Source organism: Lynx canadensis, chromosome B2 (assembly GCF_007474595.2).
Source record: "Lynx canadensis isolate LIC74 chromosome B2, mLynCan4.pri.v2, whole genome shotgun sequence".
In the NCBI taxonomy this organism is placed as follows: domain Eukaryota; kingdom Metazoa; phylum Chordata; class Mammalia; order Carnivora; family Felidae; genus Lynx; species Lynx canadensis.
Window position 1 is genome coordinate 136,077,325 of NC_044307.1, and position 21,266 is coordinate 136,098,590.

The 21,266-nt window shown below is 46.6% G+C and overlaps 1 protein-coding gene across 1 annotated transcript; it reads left to right on the plus strand.

Moving 5' to 3' along the window:
- The first annotated feature begins 282 nt into the window (after positions 1 to 282).
- Positions 283 to 19,971, plus strand: IYD (iodotyrosine deiodinase). Its single transcript, XM_030316585.1, has 5 exons — positions 283 to 523; positions 10,265 to 10,456; positions 12,702 to 12,861; positions 16,232 to 16,388; positions 18,414 to 19,971. The coding sequence occupies exons 1-5, from the start codon at positions 346 to 348 to the stop codon at positions 18,594 to 18,596; spliced, it is 870 nt and encodes a 289-aa protein (XP_030172445.1). The 5' UTR covers positions 283 to 345; the 3' UTR covers positions 18,597 to 19,971.
- The last annotated feature ends 1,295 nt before the right edge of the window (positions 19,972 to 21,266 follow it).

Consider the following 21,266-nt stretch of genomic DNA (forward strand, 5'->3'; position numbering starts at 1 on the left):
GGAGAAAAGTTAAACAGGAGGAAGATTAAACACCTTCTACCGCTGTTAGCAACCCCTAGCGCATTCAACTATTTACTCACATTCTGGAACTTACTGTCTACGCCTATATTTCTTGGGCACACGATTTTAAAAAGCGAATGCACCTGGGCATTACCAAACCCACAACACACCCCCAGTGCACACGCTGTGATCTTTGCTCCTTTGCAAAGTCCTCTGAGAGTCACAGAGTTCACCCTGTCCCTCCCACAGCTCCCTCTTTCTTCATTCCTCGTTCCTGTCTCTGTTTGTTTAAGGGCAGTGTGGGAAGTGTGTGCGCTGTTCAGAGTGAGAGTCAGTTTTACGACCATGTTTTTCCTGACTCCAGTCCTGGTAGCAGTTGTCTGCATTTTGATCGTGTGGATCTTTAAGAATGGTGATGGAAGCAGCAAGAGACGGAAGGGGGAGCCCAGAGCCAGGGCCGAGGTTCATCCCTGGGTGGATGAGGACCTAAAAGACAATACTGATCTCCACCAAGGGGAAGAAGGTAAGGACACTGGTCAGGCTACTGAGCTTGTCCCATTTGCGTTTTTCTGATGAGCAGGGCTTCTGGGGAGGAGGAAACACGTGCGGGTCAGTTTCATCATCAGCCTCTACTATGTCATCAGAGACAGATCATTTCTCTCAGGGGACACCTGCTGGCACCAACCCACCCTTGATTTCTGGATCAAGAGTCAGTAAACAGCTGTTGAGAGAGGCTGACATTTTCCCTAGCTCCATTCCTGCTCCGGCTGTTAAAATCTTGGCCAAGGGGCACATCACAGGCTGGTGGTGGCCATGGGGAAAGGGGTCGTGGTTTTTTTTTTTTTTAAATGTTTATCTATTTATTTTGAGAGGAGGGGAGTGCAGAAAGAGGGAGAGAGAGAATCCCAAGCAGGTCCCGCGCTATCAGCACAGAGCCCGATACGGGGCTCAGTCTCACGAACCACGAGATCACGACCTGAGCCGAAATCAGGAGTCAGACGCTGAACTGACTGAGCCACCCAAGTGTCCCCAGAGTGGCCAGGTTTTAATCAAGGACTTGGAAATGTAAAATGTGGCATCGATCTAGGGGCTCGCTACTCTTCCTTGTGCCAGTCGCCCTGTGTCCTCAAAGCTGGGTGTTCAACTTAGTGGACAAGGCAAGAAGTAGGCAACAATCAGGGAGTAATGAGGGGCTGAAGGGATCATCAGGGCCTTCAAAGAGGTGCGGGGAGCATGGGGGTGCAACAGGGAAAGGACGAATCGGGCCTGGCCAATTAATAGGACAGGAAGAGCAATGGTTAGGAGGCACCTCAGATGACAGGAGCAGAACGAGCGTAAGAGCAGGGACGGACCCTCTGAGAAAAATGTGGAGGAGATGGGAAGACCTCACTGGTAAAGGCGGTGGGGGGAAGGGGGGAAGTGAAATGGGGTGGTGACCATGGGCCCAGTCCTGGCTGATCAGGGGAAGAAGAGGTGGTAAGGAAGCAGGCAGGGAGACGTTCTTGAGGAGCCTTGAGTGATCAGTGTTGGATGTGCCTCGGAGGTGGGTTCGTGGGATGGACTCGATTTGGAAGAGGCTCAGTGATTCTCAGCTGGACCGGTGATGCCCCCGCCTCGGAAGAGGCCACCTGGACATGTGCGTGGGTGTGTTCGTGTATGGGCACGTATGTGTGCACATGTTCTGAGTTTCCCTGATCTCAGGATTGGGGGTGGGGTATACAGCTGGCGCTCAGTGCGGGGAGCCAGCAATGCTGAATGTACTGCAGAAAATTCAAGCCCAGGCGGCCTCTTGGCAGGGCTCCCTCTCACTCTCTCGCTGAAGGACATCCCCCCCGAATGCCAATCCTGCCCAGTTGAGAAGCACTTTTCTTGAACAAAGGGACATCCCTTATGAAGCCGTGTGGTGGTTTGCCCTGGTAAGGATGGCCTGGATGGTGGTGGCGGTGGGAACGCAGAGGAAGGAGTGAGTCAGGGTGGAGTTAAAGAAAGAACAACGGGGGTTGGTAACAAATTGAATCTGGGGAGAAGGAGAGGGTAAGCGCTGGAGGCTGGCAGAGGTGGAAAGACCCTATCATACATGGGGGAGAGGAGAAGAGCTATGCAAGAGAGGATGTTGAACATAGACAAAGACGTGTTGGATTTGAGAAGATGACACGTCTAAGCAGAAAGGGAGAGGGGGTCCAGGCGAGGGATCCAGGTTGCGGACACGGATTGGATAGTCCCAGCACAGGGTGGTACTTGGAACTTATAAAACTGATGAGTTCTCTAACGGGATATTTGCTGGTGATAAGACTGAGCATAGAACGGGGGGCACCCGCAACTAAGAGGGTCTGTGGTGGGAAAAAGGGACCGCAGAAAAGACCACTTGGGGAAGGAACTCCAGGATATGGACAACAACAGGCTCTTAACAGAACACTGGCTGTGTCCACTTAGCATCGCGTTTTATGTATAGTAAACCACTCAATCTTCAAGTCAATACAGCAACGTGGGCACTATTATTATCCCCATATTAAAGATAAGGAAACTGGGGCTCAAATCCGCTAAGTCACCTGCCCAAGTAGGTAGTGATAGAGCCAGGACCCAGGCACATAGCCAGCTGTTAGACTGCATTTCTCATAGGAGAATAACCTAGAAGAGAGAGGGCAGGAGATGACCAGCGGGCCTAAAAATTCCCTGCGAGATCAGAGGTAGTGTGCCTTAAGGAAAGGCCACTCAATCTGCAGACTTTGGGGGTACAAGAGGGATTGATAAGGCTGGTGGGGAACCAGGGACCTGGCGCTCGACTGAACGTTGGAAACACAGAGCAAAGCTGTATGGCCCTGTCTCGTTCTGCTTGTTCATTTTTGCAAATCCTCTGCCTCTTTCTTTGTTCCTCACATGGAAGAATAAATTGCACCTTTAGTGGCCTCCTCAGCAGCCACGGGCACCTCTGCCCAGAATGTAGGGTTCGGTCTCTTGTCGGAATTTTTCTTGTTCACTTAAGTGACACCTACTGAGGTCTCAGAGGTGATGGGTGAGAAGCAACTTTTAAACCCAGGTTTCTCTGCCACCCAAGTCCCTGCGTCTAACCCCTGGATGGGTGGATACGGTCTAAGAGAGGATTCAGTGCTGGCACTGAAGGTTCAGAGGGGACCGGGTAGGGGTGTCGGCTGGAGAACCAAAAGGATTCCATTACTGAAGAAACATGGAGATGCTTTTGATGACGGCAAATGGATACCAGATTCAAACCATGTGGAAATTAATTGTAAGAGACAAAACAATAAAATAAGGATTATAGGCCATTCTAGTGCGAGTTAAGGAAAATATGGGTACCAACCCCACCTCCCCCAGCTTTGGCTCACAAAGAATTCTTACTCCACCGAATCAGCATGCGTGTGAGCTGCTTGGAGAATAAATTCGGCATAATTCAGAATAAACAGACATTCGGCACAGGCTTGCTTTAGGGAGCAGTCAAACATGTGTCTTGTTAATATTTTCTTGTTTAACTGTAGCAGAGGTCTAAGGAGGAGAAATGACAAAGAGGAAGGCTCGGATTGTCTCCCTAAAGTGAGCCATAAATCCTGTACAAACATGCTCTAGTCAGGCCCAGGTTCTTGGAAGCTCATGGAAATGGAGATAGGAAGAGAAGATATAGGGAACACATCTCATCAGGATGTGTTTGTTTTAATACTGGTGGGGATATGTCTTCACTTAGCTTTACTGACCATCCAAAAACTACTGTCCTCATCGAAATTTGGTCCCGGATTGTCTAGTCACTACTAAGAAAGGCTAGTGTTAGGGGTGCCTGTGTGGCTCAGTTGGTTAAGCGTCGGACTTTGGCTTGGGTCATGATCTCACAGCTTATGAGTTCGAGCCCGCATTAGACTCTGTGCTGACAGATCAGAGCCTGGAGCCTGCTTCAGATTCTGTGTCTCCCTCTCTCTCTGCCCCTCCCTGCTTGCTCTCTCTCTCTCTCAAAAATAAACATTAAAAAAATTTTTTTTAAAGGAAAGGCTTGTGTTAGCAATTGTATATGGTTCTACCTAACACACTGTGTAACTTCCAAGTGAGAAAAGATAAAATGGGGAAAACTCAGTCATACCAGTGGAAAGCAGGAAAGGTAGTGGAGGAGAGAGGCAAGAAAAAACCATGTGTTAGAAAAGTGAGCTCAGTGATGAGGATAGATATATGTACATAGATACGCATGTATGCATATGTGTATAATTTTACAAATCTCACACACAAATTGATACATCTCTGTATGCGTATGTATATGTATGGGATATATTTGTATGTAGAGAATGGTAATAAGCAATTTCAGGGTTTGTGGCTGGCGGTTAAAAAAAAAAAAAAAGCCTGTGTTAAAATTATGGCCTGTGTGGGTAACACCTGAGAATTAAAATGTTCCCACAGACTTGCGGAAGGACAGTTTTTTTATGTACCCATGATAATGAGCAGCCGTTGGAAGAGGTTTCAAACCTGTTCAACGAATAGAGGACAACTCACCTCAGTAAAAGCTTAGCAAACCCACCAATCAGTGGCAGCCTCTTACCTCTGAAAGCCAATCAGGGATGGATTCACTTCAGTACCAGCCCCTCTGGGCGCCAACCAAGCAACAACAGTTTCAAACAAGTAACACTGTTCCTACAGATGATATCAATCTTTTTACACTCCAGGGAATCCACTAATTCCTGAACTCCAAGCTTCTCAGCCAAGTGGTGGGCTAGAGCTAGACGATGGGAGGAGCAAGAACCAACTGTTAAATATTCAGGAACATGGTGAGCCATTTTTCACTCATCAGCTTAACGTCACGCCATGATGGGAGTATGTGCTCAATGGAAATTGGCAAGTGCTGCAAATCAGGCCTCCTCACCCCTCTCCTGGGGCTGGTTTGCCAGCACACCACTGCCAAAAATACCCAAAAATACTATAAAAGGTCAACACTCTACTGTGTTCACACAGATTCTCCTTTGATATAGGAAGGAACAAGTCTGGCTTTGTCTTTGCATTTCATTATCCTTTGACACATACACCCATTAATACTTTTACATGGCTAATTTTAAAAGGTTAGTTTACCAAGATTCCTGTAAGACCTTAAGGTTTTAGGGCAAAGGGCAGGTAGATTGAGATGAGAGATTAGCAAAGGGAAAGGACTTGAATGGAGTCATTGTCTTTGAGATCAAGTCGGGGGGAGCCCTAGGGGGGAGGGTGGACCAACACAGGGGGCACTGGGGATACCACAAGAGATGATGGGGCTCAGAAACAAGTTCTGTCAAATTCATTCAGGATATGACAGGGGAGGAAAAATTTCTCTCTACCCGTCAAGATTCTTACATCTGGGGGCGCCTGGGTGGCGCAGTCGGTTAAGCGTCCGACTTCAGCCAGGTCACGATCTCGCGGTCTGTGAGTTCGAGCCCCGCGTCGGGCTCTGGGCTGATGGCTCGGAGCCTGGAGCCTGCTTTGGATTCTGTGTCTCCCTCTCTCTCTGCCCCTCCCCTGTTCATGCTCTGTCTCTCTCTGTCCCAAAAATAAATAAACGTTGAAAAAAAAAAAAAAAAGATTCTTACATCTGATCTAAGAATTAAATTGCCATGAGACGGATTAACAGGAGGGAACAAACAATTACATGTGCTTACAGTTTCAATAATAAAATTGAGACCCAAAGAAATGATCAAGGCAGGCAGAGTTTACACATTTTAGACAGACGCAATAAACTTGTGAGGAATCAACAGGACAAAGAAATGTTTGGGAGCTTCAACTAGTAAGAAATTCTAAACAGAATTTGGGCTGAGGTAGTAGATTAGTAAAAAGTGACAAGATTTGTTTCTAAAGCTTTCTTGGCTGTAAAGTTCATGTCTCTGGCGATGAGGATCTCTCTCTACTTTCTAGTACAGGGAGAGTACCTTTCATATGAGAGATTTACTCTCTGCTTTCAGGGAGACAGAGGAGGTCAGAGTGTCCTTCCTGTACTGGCTATTTCCTAAGTAGCTTCAGTTCAAAATAATCAGTATGCCCTTGTGGCACATTTTGGGGGCAGCCTGCCCTGCCCTGAGTCCCTACAAAAGCATGGCTCCATTCAAGAACTTTCCACTAACCACCCCCCCGATTCCTCAGGCCCCACACACCTCGGGAGCTGCTGGTGAAATATACTGCAGGGAGCTGGACAATTGACAGCCCTACGTAGCAACAGAGTGATGGCTAAGGCAGCTGGGAAGGAGGTGTTCTCAGGGCAGGTGTGGAGCCCTGACCTCGCTTCAGCCTCACCTTCAGCCGTATTAATATTGCTTCTCAATGTTCCCCAAAATGCCAAGAAGGGCACAAGGATGATGTGACACAAATTGGCCTTCTAGCTTCATAGCTAGAAACTAGTTGGCTCATTTGCAAAGATTTTGAAGTAGAACTCCAAAAACACAAAAGCAATTTATGTGGAGATGCAGCCCCAAACGAACAAACACAAAAATACCTCTGTGTTAACCATGAGAGAATACACATGGCCTAGAGCTTCTTGGCTGTTGGACCTAATGGTGCAGTTTAGAGATCCTTGGCATTAAAGCAATGATGAAAGGTGAATTGTCCTGGGTGTCAATACCAAACCCCAAGTGTGGCAGTATAGGTTGCGATCAAAACGTAGACTATAATAGCATCCATTTGTTTTGAAATATGTGGGCTTTATGCTCGAATGAATCCTCTAGAGAGGCTTGGCTGGTGTAGCGTGGAGGCAGGATGACTAGAGTTTACAGAGGCTGTTCTCTCCTCTTGGAGTGAGGAGGTCAGGGGGAAGGGGAAAAGTGGTACCTTTGGTATTGGTTCACTGCCCTGCAGTTCCCTGGGTGCTTTCTCTCCAACCCCCCCCCCCCCCCGCCCCTCCACTGGCAAAATGTAGACCATCTGCCCCGGGGGGGGGGGGGGCTCCAGGAACAGCAAGCCTTTCAGGACAATCCACTGACTGGCCATTCATCTACCCTGCTCGCTGATAACATCCAGGCAGCTGCTGCTTCATTCTGCTACAGTGGGAATGTTTACCTTGGACTTTACGAGCTGTGGAAACTGCCAAGTCATGAACCTGGGCTGCCTTTAGTTTATACAAATGCTGAATGGATATTAAGAGTTGGTAACTTGTCTCTCACACGGTTAGTGAGGCATTTCATGCATTTACTCATTTACCACTTGCTAAGGACAGAAGTCGTCAGACTTCATAACAAATGACGTGAAAGGATTCATGGGCGTTAAAAGTCTGTTTACACATTTGCTAAGTTCAGGGTTGGCATTGATGACATCTGGGTTGGGTTCAGAATCGATTGCTAGAAACCTGGAGGTGTTTGCTGCCCCTCCCCCGTCATACCCACTTCATTTAACTGAGCAACTGTTAATGGTCCTTCTCATTAAATGTGTGAACTGCCCTGGCTAGTAAACTTTATACAGATAAAGAAGTTTCTCACTAACAGTGGTGAGGAAACCACAGTACTTGCTGGTATTGTCATTGGGGTTTTCAGCGTCTTTGAAGTCATTTCTTCTTGACTTTGCCTCCCGGGTCAGTCTTCCGAGACCCAGGAGTGAAGTACAGTATGTGCGTGCGAGTGAAGGAGAAAGGTAATTCTCTACCTGAACTCCACCTGGAACGTCCCAGACCCTCAGGGCCAGGCATTGGATCCCTCTTGCTCTTTTCTTCTGTTCCTGTTGTCATTCTCATCTTTATGTGAGGGTTCCCAAAGTGACATCCCACCTTCTGGACTCAGACTTTTACTTTCACACTTGACATCTTTTTTTTTTTTTTAATATATATATTTTTAATGTTTATTCACTTCTTGAGAGACAGAGACAGAGTTTGAGCAGGGCAGGGGCAGAGAGAGAGGGAGACACAGAGTCTAAAGCAGGCTCCAGGCTCTGAGCTGTCAGCACAGAGCCCGATGCAGGGCTCGAACCCACAAACCGCGAGATCATGACCTGAGCCAAAGTCGGATACTTAACCAACTGAGCCACCCAGGCGCCCCTCACGCTTGACATCTTTGCTTGAACAACTCACAGGCATCTCTAATGTGAGAGACTGATGATTCATACCCCTACTTCCTCATTGCTCATCCTCTGTCTCAGTAGATGGTCCCACTCTCTCCTCAGGTGCTAAAGCCCACCCCCTGGGACTCATCTCTAGTCCCTCTCTCCCACCACTCCTGACCACACACCTCAGCAGGTCTTACCATTTGTATCTCCAAGATCTCCAAGAATTTGTCATTCTTTTGTGGCCCACCTAGTCCGGGCCAGCATTCTGCCCTGGCTTCTCAGTGGTGTCTCGACCACTTCACTTTTGTCTCCCTCCAATATATATATCACTCTGCTTTGTTTTTTCTCACTCTTATGTTTTCTATCTATTGGTTTCTCCTTGCTCTAGATATTTCCTTCTGAGTTATCTTCCAGTTCGCTAATTTTTTTCTTTAGGTATGTATAAATCCTAAATCCATCCTGCTTTAAATCCATCCATTAAGTTCTGAATTCTGCTACTTTATTTTTCAGTTTTAGAAGTTTAGTTTCTCATATTTTCTTTGTCACTTTTTATCATTTCCTGTACCCGACAGATTTATGAGTTCTAAATATAGTAATCGTAGTTGTTTTATCTTTTGAGTCTGATAATTCCAATACTTGGAGACATTGGAAATCTGATTCTGTTTTTAAATATCAATTCTGCTGTTTCTTGCTTAAAATGTTTTGTTTCTTTTTATGTCTGATTGTATTTGGTGAATTGCTGGTAATTGTACTTAAGACTACTTGTGTATTGACATTTGCTTTTGCTAGGCAATGGAGGTATTTTCAGGCAGGACCACCTAATTCCAAGTTCAAGTTACAGGCAGGACCCACCAAACGGTATTACCCCTTGGGGGCTGATTTATTTAGGATTCATTCTTTCTTTGAGGATGTTATCTTGGGGTCCCAGCTCATTAGCCTTCCCATGGTGTATAGGCCTGGGCTTTGATTCCTGTCATCCTCAATCCCTGAAAATATGAAAATAAAAATTCAAATATGTAGAGATTGGCAAGTACTGTCAGAAGAAATGTGGCTTCTGTGCTTACCCACCTGCAGATTCGTATTTCCCTTCAGTTTTGGCTTGGGAATTTCTTACTACACTGTCAGCAATATACTGATTTTTTTTTTAAAGACTTTAAAAGTACTTTATTTCATGATTTTACTGGTTTTCAGCTCATGCGAGATTGTTTCAAACAAACTAGTTCACCATTGATAGAAATTTTCATTCCTCATCTTTGTGTAGGTAAAACTTTCTTTTTCTTGATTTATAACCAGTGGAATTTGGATAGTCAGTAGTCAAAACCAGAGTTCAGAATTCTGTAGACCAATTATTTTCATTTTTTATTGACTCTTTTGAGCTGATAATCTTGCAGACATTTTTGAGAACTTTATTTCTTTCTCCCCATTGGCCATCTTATGATTGTAGGAGAGGAGAAATAATATTCCCTCTATCTTTTAGGTTCTTGGCCGAGACCCTTCCCCCATTCCCCCCCCATAATAAAAGATAGATTAAGAGGAGAAAAAGAAATAGGAGCTTAATCACATGTATACCTACCGTATACATGGGACAGGCCCAGGAAACTTGAGTAAGTCCCTGAAACGGCCCAAGTCACTACTTAAATACAATTTTTAACTAAAGACAAAAGAAAGACGTTAGGGGAAGGGGATCCAGTTAGGGGAGGTTATCAAGAAAAGCACAGTGTTTGGGGCGCCTGGGTGGCGCAGTCGGTTAAGCGTCCAACTTCAGCCAGGTCACGATCTCGCGGTCCGTGAGTTCGAGCCCCGCGTCGGGCTCTGGGCTGATGGCTCGGAGCCTGGAGCCTGTTTCCGATTCTGTGTCTCCCTCTCTCTCTGCCCCTCCCCCGTTCATGCTCTGTCTCTCTCTGTCCCAAAAATAAATAAACGTTGAAAAAAAAAATTAAAAAAAAAAAAAAGAAAAGCACAGTGTTTTAAGCTGGGGTAAGGTGGTTGTACAGATTTAAGTCCACCTTCTCCATTGATAAGACTTTCTTGCCAGGGTCATCCTTTCCTTCTTGGTACAGGGAAGGCTTATGGGTGGGGATTTCCTTCACAAAAGTACATGTCCCTTACAAAAAGGTAACTTCTACTCTGGTTTTCAACACTTTTCTTGTGTCTTTTGTTTCTTAAAAATTATCAGCTCAAAATAATCCTTATGCCAAAGAGGCGTACCACGGGGTGACATATTCTGCTCTCCTTCATGACCAAGAAGTGCAATTTCGTTTGTTGCCTTTTTTGTTCTTATTTGTAGATGCCAATGACTGGCAAGAGTCAGAGGAAGACGTCGAACATATTCCATTCTCCCACACCCGGTATCCTGAGAAGGAAATGGTGAAGAGATCCCAGGAATTTTATGCACTTCTCAGTAAAAGACGGTCTGTGAGATTCATAAGTAATGAGCAAGTCCCCATGGAAGTCATTGATAATGTCATCAAAACAGCAGGTCTGTAACTGTACGTTGTGCTTTTGAGAATGTCCACTGCAAGTCACAATACTGGAGCACTGCTGAAGTTCAAACACACTGAATAAAGCCTAGAGTGATCGTTTATTTATAAAATCTTACCCTGGTGTTGCCTGACTGCCAGAAACATGATTTCTGCTTTCTACAAACTTTTGACTATTACAAACTACCTGGGACCAGATGTGACAACAGTTTAAAACTTCTGAAATTATTGAATATTAGGATCTTTTATTAAGAATAAAAATTTCTGAACATACTATTATGCATTGGAAGAGAAACATCCCCTTAGTTTACCCCCCTCTTAAAATACACACACATACACGCACATGCACACACACACAGAGGCTCACTCACATTTGTGCATTTCTCTTTTTGGAACCAAATTTTTTAGATTACACGCTCTAGTACTGTTTTCTAATACACTGGCAAAATGTACCTACATGAATTTGCAAAGTAAACCACAGCAAGACAAACCCATTTTTTTTTTAACGTTTATTTATTTTTGAGACAGAGAGAGACAGCGCATGAATGGGGGAGGGTCAGAGAAAGAGGGAGACACAGAATCTGAAACAGGCTCCAGGCTCTGAGCGGTCAGCCCAGAGCCCGACGCGGGGCTCGAACTCACGACCGTGAGATCATGACCTGAGCTGAAGTCGGACGCTTAACCGACTGCGCCACCCAGGCGCCCCAAGACAAACCCATTTTCAACATGAATTGATATTTCCACAGAGGAAAATAAAAGAATTATAGAAAAAAGGAGGGAAGGAGATGTCAGAGAAATCCCCTATTTGAGAGTCTCCTCTGATTGGAGTATTACTCCTATATAAATCACATCTAAGTTCATTTGCAAAGATTATTGCATGGCCATTGTGAATGGGCTTTACGTTTAGCTCTTGACTTGCATTTCACAATCCAATCATGCTGTCTTGACTGTCGGGAGTGTGGGTGACAACAAGAGCCCCATCAAGCAGGCAGTCCTGACCCCCCTGGTGTAGAGCTTCTGCCATTAAATTGCTCACCAGGAAGAATGGAATAGTTGCTTCTGAAATAACCTATTCGTGGGTCCTTGTGGTCTCTGGCTGGGAACGGCGGGCCATCTCTAAGACAGCAGGGTGACACCTAGATCAGAAGCTGGGCCTGGTTGGAGTCTGAAAGGGGATTCTAGCTCCTTGGGCACTGAGATACACTACTGAGCTCTGTACCAGGATCCCGGGGCTGATCCAAGTGTGGGCTGAGGCTTCCCGTAGCCCGTGAGAGCTGGGAGACAGGCTCTCGTGTACTGAGCACCCAGGGCCAAGAGTTCTCATGTGTCTCCAGTGGGACCACAAACCCCACAGTGCTGCCTTCAGCGTCCTGATACAGGTACCAAACAATGTATAGTTGAGTTACTTCTCGTGAGTGGTCTTTTCCTTTTATTTAAAGTTTATTTATTTTGAGAGAGAGAGAAAGAGAGAGAGTGAGCCAGCCGGGGAGGGGCAGAGAGAAAGGGAGAGAACCCCAAGCAGGCTGCACCAGCCCAGAGCTCACCACCGTGCTCGAACCCCTGAACCTCGAGATCATGACCCCAGCCAAAGTCAAGAGTCAGGCACCCAACTGACTGACCCACCCAGGCGTCCCTCTCAGGGGTGTTTTAAAAGCCATTTGACCATTTCAATGTTACCATTTTCAACGAGCTTCATGACTCTATCCTTTTCTAAGAATATCAAGGGGCACTTGGGTGGCTCAGTCGGTTAAGTGCTCGACTCCTGGTATCGGTGTAAGTCATGATCTCACGGTTTGTGAGTTGGAGCCCCACATCGATTCTCTCTCTCCCCCCCTCTCTCTGCCCCTCTCCCTGTCATGCTTTCTCTCCAAATAAATCAACTTAGAAAAATAATATCAAAACAAACAACATTTTGGAGCATTCGGGCTGTTAGAATTTCCCTTCTGGGTTCCCTTAGTTCCCTTACATAGGAATGTTTTCCCCCCCACATACTTAGAGAAGTGGTGATAAATCCCCATAGCCCTGGAACCACTGGCCTCGACCTCAGTTAGTTGGTTTGTAGCCCCTAAAGTGATGCAGAATGAAACAGAGAGGACAGCCACATACCACAATCTGTGACCAAGCACTTTGCTCACCAGGTGATTGAACTTCGTTTTCAGCGAGTGTGAGTTACTATACCCATTCTTAATGACCATTCTCACATTTTCGTGTTTCCATTTCTGCTTTTAATGTTATGGATGATAGGAACTGCCCCAAGTGGGGCCCACACGGAGCCCTGGACCTTTGTGGTTGTGAAGGACCCGGACGTGAAACATAAGATTCGGGAGATCATCGAGGAGGAGGAAGAAATAAACTACTTGAAAAGGATGGGACGCCAATGGGTTACAGACCTGAAGAAACTGAGGTACAAGAGTTGATGGGATGATTAACCTCTTCTGTGCCTTAGTTTCCTCATCTGGAAAACGGGACTACCTAGGATTTACTTCGTTATGAAAATTGAATGTGCAAGCCTGCTTGTAAGCACATAGAATGGTGATGACAAGTCGGAAGTGGCACCATTGGTAAACAAACAGGCTTCCACCCAAGTAGTCGTAAACACACCTTTGAGGACTCACTTCGCTTTTCTCCCATCTAGAGTGTAAGATCGTGGCATAAAGATGTCTCGGGACGTTGACTGAAGTAAATTACATTTGCTAAAGTGATAACATCTTCCAAGTAATCTTAGCACATGGTTAGCAAGAGCAAACAATCCGTGCAGTTAGGCATCTCTTGGGCATCAGCAACTGTGTGGGCTTCCTTATCTCTAGGAAAGAAGTGTGGGGGAACTCACTGTAACTAGGTTTAAGCCTGAGCCCTCGCGCCCTGGGGGAGGCCCTGCAGGTGTCCATTTTCTCTCATAGCTGCCCCTGCCAGCCACGTGTGGAGTCCTGTTTGCCCATTGAGGGGCAGTCATCCCTCATAATGTCTCAGATGCATTCCATAACTTCTCTGTCACTTTTGTCATCACGGGCCCGCCCGTCACCTTCCATTGTTTAGACTCTGCTTTGTCATTTATGGAGTCCTCTTTATAAGCACGGCCCTCCCCACAAAGGCCACTTCCTTTCCCCTCCAGGGCGCTCTGAGGCTGAGTGTGAGAAGGCACAGTGGGCAGAGATGTTGGTTTTTCTTTCTGAGAAGGGAAGCTTGCTCTAGTCTTTGGCATTTGGAGTGCAAGGGTGCTCACACCGCTGGTCCCAGCCGCGGGCCTTCGGTGGCCAGTCCTGGGGTGTTTTGGGGTGTTATCCGACACCCCAGTGTGACACAAGCTTGTGATAAGAGAAAAGCAAGAAAAGGCGACCAGATTGCAGCCCTGGGGGCAAGGGAGGAGTATTCAGGGCTGGGTGATGGGAAGAGGGTCTCTTGGCTCTGTTCCTGTTTCATTTATTTGGCCCCAGAGGTCATTTTCTTTCCTAAGATGTTTAAACCCTAATTAAACAGACGCCCTTATGGAAGTGTAACTTATTACCATGCTCTGGAACTAGCACAGACTATTAATAATAAATATAAAAATTTCACTGCATATTCATGGGAAAAAGGGGATGGATAAAAGTTGAGTTCCTACCCTTAGAGAGATGTCCTGCTCTATGCGTGCACAGTGCTTACAAAACGCTGCTGGCCCCTGACGTTTTCCCCAATGAAGGCAGAATTAGTCGCTCTCTTGTCTCTGTGCTCAAAGCCCCTAATAGGTACCTTCTGTGCATCTAAAATGGCCACTTCATCACATAGCATTTTGCTTATTGGCTTACTTTTCTTCTCATTGCATAGGCGATATTTTAGAAGCCTTATGGACTTTCTTTGCGGGCAAAACGTACACGCGCATATATACATAAAACGCTAGGGGTCCAGGTTTAAAAATGTCTTACACCATCGAGAGTAGTGCGGTTGCAGAGTAGGCAGTTGAAAAAATGTTAAAGTGAGTTGCAGATGAGCATATATCCTGACATCCTAGGCAGAAGGTGCTAGTTGTCCCTTTATTAATAAGTCTCACTGCCGTGTTTTTATCCACGGTCATGTGATGTCATAATAAATTCTTGTGAACCTGAGCAAGCCAGAAATATTAGATACCAGTGTGCATTTAGACCAAAAAAAAATAAGTACAAAAATCATTAAAAAGTATTAATCTGCGTTTGAACAAAGGCACACTGCTTCATCTCTGTCTTACATTAATTTCTTTTGAATTATTCACTGCAAGATAATATCGGTGACCATAATAATGCTAACACACACACAGCAATGTGTACTGGGTGCTTTTCTAAGCCCTTAATATATTTGACTGATATCACCCTCACGATAGCTGTATGAGGGGACAGCACGTTTTACATATGTGGGAACTGAGCCAGGGGAGGTCGAGCAGGTTGCCCAGCATGACAAAACCCGTGGGCTCCCGGAGTTTATCTTCTTTCTGAACAACAAGCATTCTTCCTCTTCCGCGAGGAGAAAAGAATTGGTAACAGCCCAATGTGACGAAACTGGCTGAAGCGTGAGAAGGCAGCTTGGGAAATGTGACCTGTAGAAGTTAATAGCATAAGAGGAACCATAGAAAACCGCACAAGTGAGTTTAGTATGTTTGAAAATAGTGACGCACAGCTAGGCTTAAGGTGGAATCACCTCTTGTTTATTAATGACATAATGTGTCCCAAGAAAAATTCTAACGTGTATCATTGCATGAGTAGCACTTTGAGTATCTGAGCTAGAATAAAGCTTTCGCCAAATGTATGGCTATTAGGGTAACGGGATGGAGAAAGATATGCTCCTTAGCTGACAAGCAAAACTCTCAACTTCGTATTTATACCTCACGTGAATTATCTCCCACTCTCACAAAGTTCACTTCCTTTTCTCCATCACTGGGCTGGCAGCATCACCATCTTTGCACCTGTCATTTTGGTTAGACTTCACCATCACCTTCTTCTCCTCCTTTGCTTCTGTACCAGACCTGTCAGCTCCAGGTTCTACGCCTTCCCGAATTCCCTTGGCCCATTGCTATTGTCTACCTTCTGGTCCCCCCTGAGCTTGCCCCTTGCCCACAACCATCTACCTCTTCCTAAAACAGATCTGATCATGTGATGCTTCTGCTCAGAAGCTTATAGTCCCTCTCCATCACCTCCCACACGAAGTCCAGGACTCTGCAAAATCCGTGCGTAACCTGCCAGCCCACCCGTGCTCCACCTCGCACCCCATCCTCCAGCCTATCGGGCTTCTGGAAACTCCCCGACCTGCCAAGCGTCCTCCGTCCCGACTCTGCCTTTACTCGTTGACTCACTAAGATGTCCTCCCCAGTGCCCCTCTCCATCCAGTCTCCAGCACCCCACCTCGAGGGAAACTTTGGAAACGCTCTTCTAATATTCTTATTCAAAATTACCAACACTTCATTTGGAGGGTTCCTAATGCAATTGACTTATATTTCTTTAATATCACCTACCGGGTTTTAGCTTGCTAAATTTTACACACTGCCTTCTGCGTTATAGGCTCCTTGTTTGTGCCTTTCTGCATTTCATGTGCCTTGCTACACTAGGCCTCGTTAACACGTGCTTATTGAATTGAGTGACCTTGGACAGAACACTATAGCGAAGACACAAATAAACGACCGAAAGTCCTTTTTTTTCCATTTAAACATAAAGGACGGGAAAGTGCTTTTATTTTAGATGTAAATAAGATAAGGTTGGAAAGGGAAAAAAAAAAAAGACCGAAACTCATTAAGAGCAAAGAGTCTCTGGATTACCTTTCTTTCCCTTCAGAACCAATTGGGTTAAGGAGTACTTGGACACAGCACCTGTTTTGATTCTGATTTTCAAACAAGTACACGGCGTCGCGGCAAGTGGCAAAAGAAAGGTCCACTATTACAATGAGATCAGTGTTTCCATTGCTTGTGGCCTCCTCCTTGCTGCTCTTCAGGTATGTTACCCCCCCCCCCACCTCCATCCCGCCCCAAAGAGAGGAGCGATCCTGGAAAGCCAAACAGTGGCCTTATTCACAAATTTCGGCGGAGTTTCTACTTGAGAGACACTTGGAAGCTGTTCGTCTAAAGTTGAACGCCTAAGACACGTAGCCTGGTGTGAAAAATGCCCCTGGAAACCTGGACTGGTAGGTACGCTGCCGCAACGCGCTGGAATCCTCTTCTGGAAGCATCACTTGAGGCTCAGAAAAAAATGCCCACTGCGTTTGCCTTCGTCTGTAACGACACGAAGCTCCAAGGGTTTCGGCAGGCATGCTGCCTCGCTGGGCTCGCTGTCGTCCGAGCCGGTGGCGTGATTAAAAAGCTATAAAGAGGGGCGCCTGGGTGGCGCAGTCGGTTAAGCGGCCGACTTCAGCCAGGTCACGATCTCGCGGTCCGTGAGTTCGAGCCCCGCGTCGGGCTCTGGGCTGATGGCTCAGAGCCTGGAGCCTGTTTCTGATTCTGTGTCTCCCTCTCTCTCTGCCCCTCCCCCGTTCATGCTCTGTCTCTCTCTGTCCCAAAAATAAATAAACGTTGAAAAAAAAAAAATTAAAAAAAAAAAAAAAAGCTATAAAGAGAAGGCTCTCCTAGAGCTCCTTCCCTGGAAAGTCGAGCTTACGTGGCCTTGCACTGGAAAGACATCTATGTGCTTTAAACAATTCCATCTCTGCGGTATGTGGGGTCGCTGGAGCCATGCTAAGCATGAAACAGAGCAGATTGAGGTACACCTTTTACAGGATTCAGTTCATTCACTCAACTCCTTCTGTGTGGCAGGTCCGACGGGAGGGGGGAGGGAACCACGGAGGTCTTGCCTCATGAGCTGTGTGTGCATTCTGGGGTCCCGGGGTAGAGAGAGACAGTGAGCACGTAAAAGAAATGAGGCAAACAAGGATGGTAAGTGCGAGTGATCATACTTCCAAGCGACAATCGAGTCCAAAAAACTACACGCTTCTTCACTAACTCGAAGCAAACTTTATATGGCGAAAATACCTTGCAAACTACAGTCGTGGCTAACACAGAAGAGGAATAGGCTTTTAGATTACTTGAAAAGTTTACCTAGAGAAAGTGGCATCTCACTTCCTCCCTAATGCTGTGAGCATGCAGATAAAGGAAGTGATGTGCAACATCGGACCACGCGGACGCACCGTTCATTCATGCATCTGCCGGGCGAAGCGAACGGTGCACAGAGATTTTTGAGCTCTGAATCAGCAGCCTTGTCACGTCAGTGTTGAGTTTGCTGCCCTCTAGCGTCGCCTCAGGCATGATTCTGAGCGTAGGTCCTATTTGCGAGGGAGGAAAGAGGAATCTTCCTGACGATGCTCCCCGTCTGCACAGATCGCGTAGCGACCGGACCAAAGAGCCTGTCCTGTAGGACTCTCAAAGGCGGTTCTAGAACTTCTGTCTGGCTCAGGCTTAGCGGTGACCCTCTGATTGGGAAATCAGAGGGGAGGGAGGTAGCTTGGGAAGCACCTTGAAGCTGCATGTGATTTTTATTAGGTGTTTATTATCCGGAGGGAGGGCCTTGTAGACAGGTTGAGGGAGTAATGCCAGGCTACTGAGCCTCTGTCACTGGACGTAGGTATTTTCGGCTGGGGTGGTCCTCCGCCTGCATTGCTGGTTATACAAGCGTAGGAACTCCCTGTTGTTTGAGGGTACACCCCTTCCTTGGGTATATTTGGACCCCCAAATTTCCTTCCATGAAATAACCATTCCTGTGTCTTAACCATCAATGACGAATAGGACGAGTATTTTTCTTCTTCAAGAAGCTTCTTACCGTTTGGTTCAAAGCATGTGGCGACTAGGGAGGTTGAGGAGAACAGGTGAGGTTTAAGGTCCACCTGCCCAAGCTGGCGGGCTCTTTGCTGCCCAGCTGCAGGGAAATGATGGGACAAGCAGGCCTAATGGGGACCGGAATGTCCCCAGGCCACAAGCAAAGTCGTGACTTCCATTGAGTTGACACTGTATTCTCTCCCCTTCTGTCGTAGAATGCGGGACTGGTGACTGTCACCACCACACCTCTCAACTGTGGTCCCCGTCTGAGGGTGCTCCTGGGCCGCCCCACAAACGAAAAGCTGCTGATGCTCCTTCCCGTGGGATACGCCAGCAAAGAGGCCACGGTGCCCAACCTAACACGGAAGCCTGTGGATCAGATCAGGGTGACCGTGTAGGCGGGAGCCCATCTGGGACGCGGGCAGACGACGGCCTGGTCCTCTCTTGTCCCTCTTGGGTCTGCGGGCTGCTCTTTCCACGGGTGTTAGGTCTCCCCAGCACCTCCCTCCGCTCAAGAAACCTTTCCGCAGGAGTCTGAGAGGCTCCTAGCGTGACGAGGTGAACATATTCTAGTAAGAGGACGACAGGTGCTTGTCTTCCATTTCCCATCTGCTTTGGGGATGCATGCAAATTTTACTAAGAACAATTTCAAGATTTTAAAATTGTTCCAGAAAAATCCCTGGTGATTCTTTTTCTCTCTTACACCCTAAAAGCTCGTATATAGCAAAGATTCATCAGAGAATTTAATGTGGCCCCAAGAACTCAGCTCCGTGATCGTTCTTGAATTTACATTTAGATGAATCAGATAGCCTCTGCCCTCTGATTTCTGGCGGCTCTTAGGCCACGGATGGGCTTTTGAGATCCACTCTTTTACTGGACTTCATGGTCATCCTGCCAGTTTTTAGCAAGCAACTAGCAAACTAATGAAAGCGTCCCAGGCCCGGAACAGACAAGTGCACGCCGAGCAGGTGAACCCGAACTGGCAACCATGCGAACACGTAAGGGGACAGTCGTGTCATCCGGCGGTGCATTGGAGCTGGCTCGCCCCAGCCTGCGGAAGCGGATTGTTCGATATTCAGGAATTTGGTGAGCCAGCTGTTAAACCATTTGCTGCTTGGAATCTCCCGTGGTGGGAGTATTTGTACCACCGCAGTTGGCTGATACTATAATTTTTCTCGAAGAGCACTGTTTTCCATACCCCGCACCGAACCGTGTCTCTCTTCTTTTCTGCTCCAGACCACAGAAGACACATCCCTTTTGTGCAGATGGCACTCAAGCAGTTTGGGACTGGTGGGGTGCGAGGTGTTAGGCTGGGAATGCCAGACCCCATCTTTCACCGATCGTTCCGTCTTCCCTTCCCGGGACTCTGCACACACAGGCACATGTAGCTCAGATCCGTTTTTGTCAAGCAGCCCTACACAGCTCTTTCTCCCCTCCACCACCCTTCTCCTCTTCTTTTTCCTCAGTTTCCTCAAGAAAAAATCTCTTCGGCCTCTTTTTATTCCACGTGTGAATACACAATTTAGGAAAAGCCCTTGGTATTTTTCACGAGAGTCAGAGCTGGAGACAAACCTGTATCAAAGGAGGATGTTCCCCCCCCCCCTTAAAATATAACTAGATGTTACAAGAACCTGTGACCCTCGACCTCCCAAGTCCTTCGAAGGATCTAGAAGTCTCCTTTGGAATCTCCAAAGTCTTCCATCTGTGTTTTCATTGTTCTCTAAACATGCTTTTCCCCAAGGCTACAGATTTTACTAAATGAAAATTTTCTTACATCTGTTTCCAGCTTTTTAATTAGTGTTGTGACAGGTGTTTGTCCTGTACTCTTTATTGTCAATGAGCATTGTTTTAACTAACTATGGCCTTATTAGTCTTACACGGGCTGCGAGCCTATGGGACCCTAACCACCGTATTTCAGATTTTTTTAAATAGGGAAAAGATACTCTGAATTCCAAGTATCAGATTAATAAACAGACTTTGGCGTTTCAATGCAAAGAAATTGGGGGGCGCCTGGGTGGCTCCGTCGGTTAAGCAGCCGACTTCAGCTCAGGTCATGATCTCACGGTTTGTGAGTTCGAGCCCCGTGTCGGGCTCTGTGCTGACAGCTCGGAGCCTGGAGCCTGCTTCGGATTCCTTGTCTCCCTCTCCCTCTGCCCCCAAGCCCCTCCTTGGGAGCACGCTCTGTCTCTCTCTCAAAAAATAAACATTAAAAAAAAATAATAAAAACAATAATATTTAAAAAACAACAAAAAGAACAATGCAAAGAAGTTGAAGTTATATTTATAAACTTCCGTTTCTCATGTGTTGAAACTGTTCAGGCCCAGAGACCTATGTGCTGGTTTTAGTTCCGCTGAGGAGGGCTGAGGTGTATAAGGGAATCTTGCCTCCGGAGTGTGGGGTGAGAGGGAATCAGGTCAGTGGTGGGAGTCTGGGTGCAAGTTCAAGTACAGAGCCACTTGAGAGGAAAGAGAAAGCCCAGCCACACCAGTCAGGAGCCCTCAGGCAACAGACTCCGAAGGCCTAGAAACCTTCCAGATCACTGTGCCCAGAAACACAGCCCTGGTTTTCATAGATGCTGAGCAAATGTGCAAAGGCACATAGTCTGGAAGCACTATAGCCATTCCCTTTGGGTTCGGGGAGGAGGATGGAATTACAGCCAACCTTTGAACAACACGGATTTTTTAGATAAATACACCAGTACTATAAATGTATTTTCTCCTCCTTATGATTTTTTTAGTTTTTAAATGATTAAGAAATTTTTTTAATGTTTATTTTATTTTTGAGAGAGAGAGAGAGAGACAGAGCGTGAGTCGGGGAGGGGCAGAGAGAGAGAGAGGGAGACACAGAATCCGAAGCAGGTTCCAGGCTCTGAGCTGTCAGCACAGAGCCCCATGAGGGGCTCGAACACATGAACCGTGAGATCATGATCTGAGCCGATCCCAGGAGTTGGAACTTAACTGACTGAGCCACCCAGGTGTCCCCTCCTCATAATTATCTGAATAACATTTTCTTTTCTCTAGCTTGCTTTACTGTAAGAATACAGTATATAAAACATATACCACACCAGA

Bases quoted from the DNA above. Each gene is read 5' to 3' on its own strand.
- IYD (XM_030316585.1), top strand. From the start codon at position 346: ATGTTTTTCCTGACTCCAGTCCTGGTAGCAGTTGTCTGCATTTTGATC. The intron at 524-10,264 runs GTAAGGACACTG...TCTTATTTGTAG, and splicing joins TCTCCACCAAGGGGAAGAAG to ATGCCAATGACTGGCAAGAG. The intron at 16,389-18,413 runs GTATGTTACCCC...CTTCTGTCGTAG, and splicing joins TCCTCCTTGCTGCTCTTCAG to AATGCGGGACTGGTGACTGT.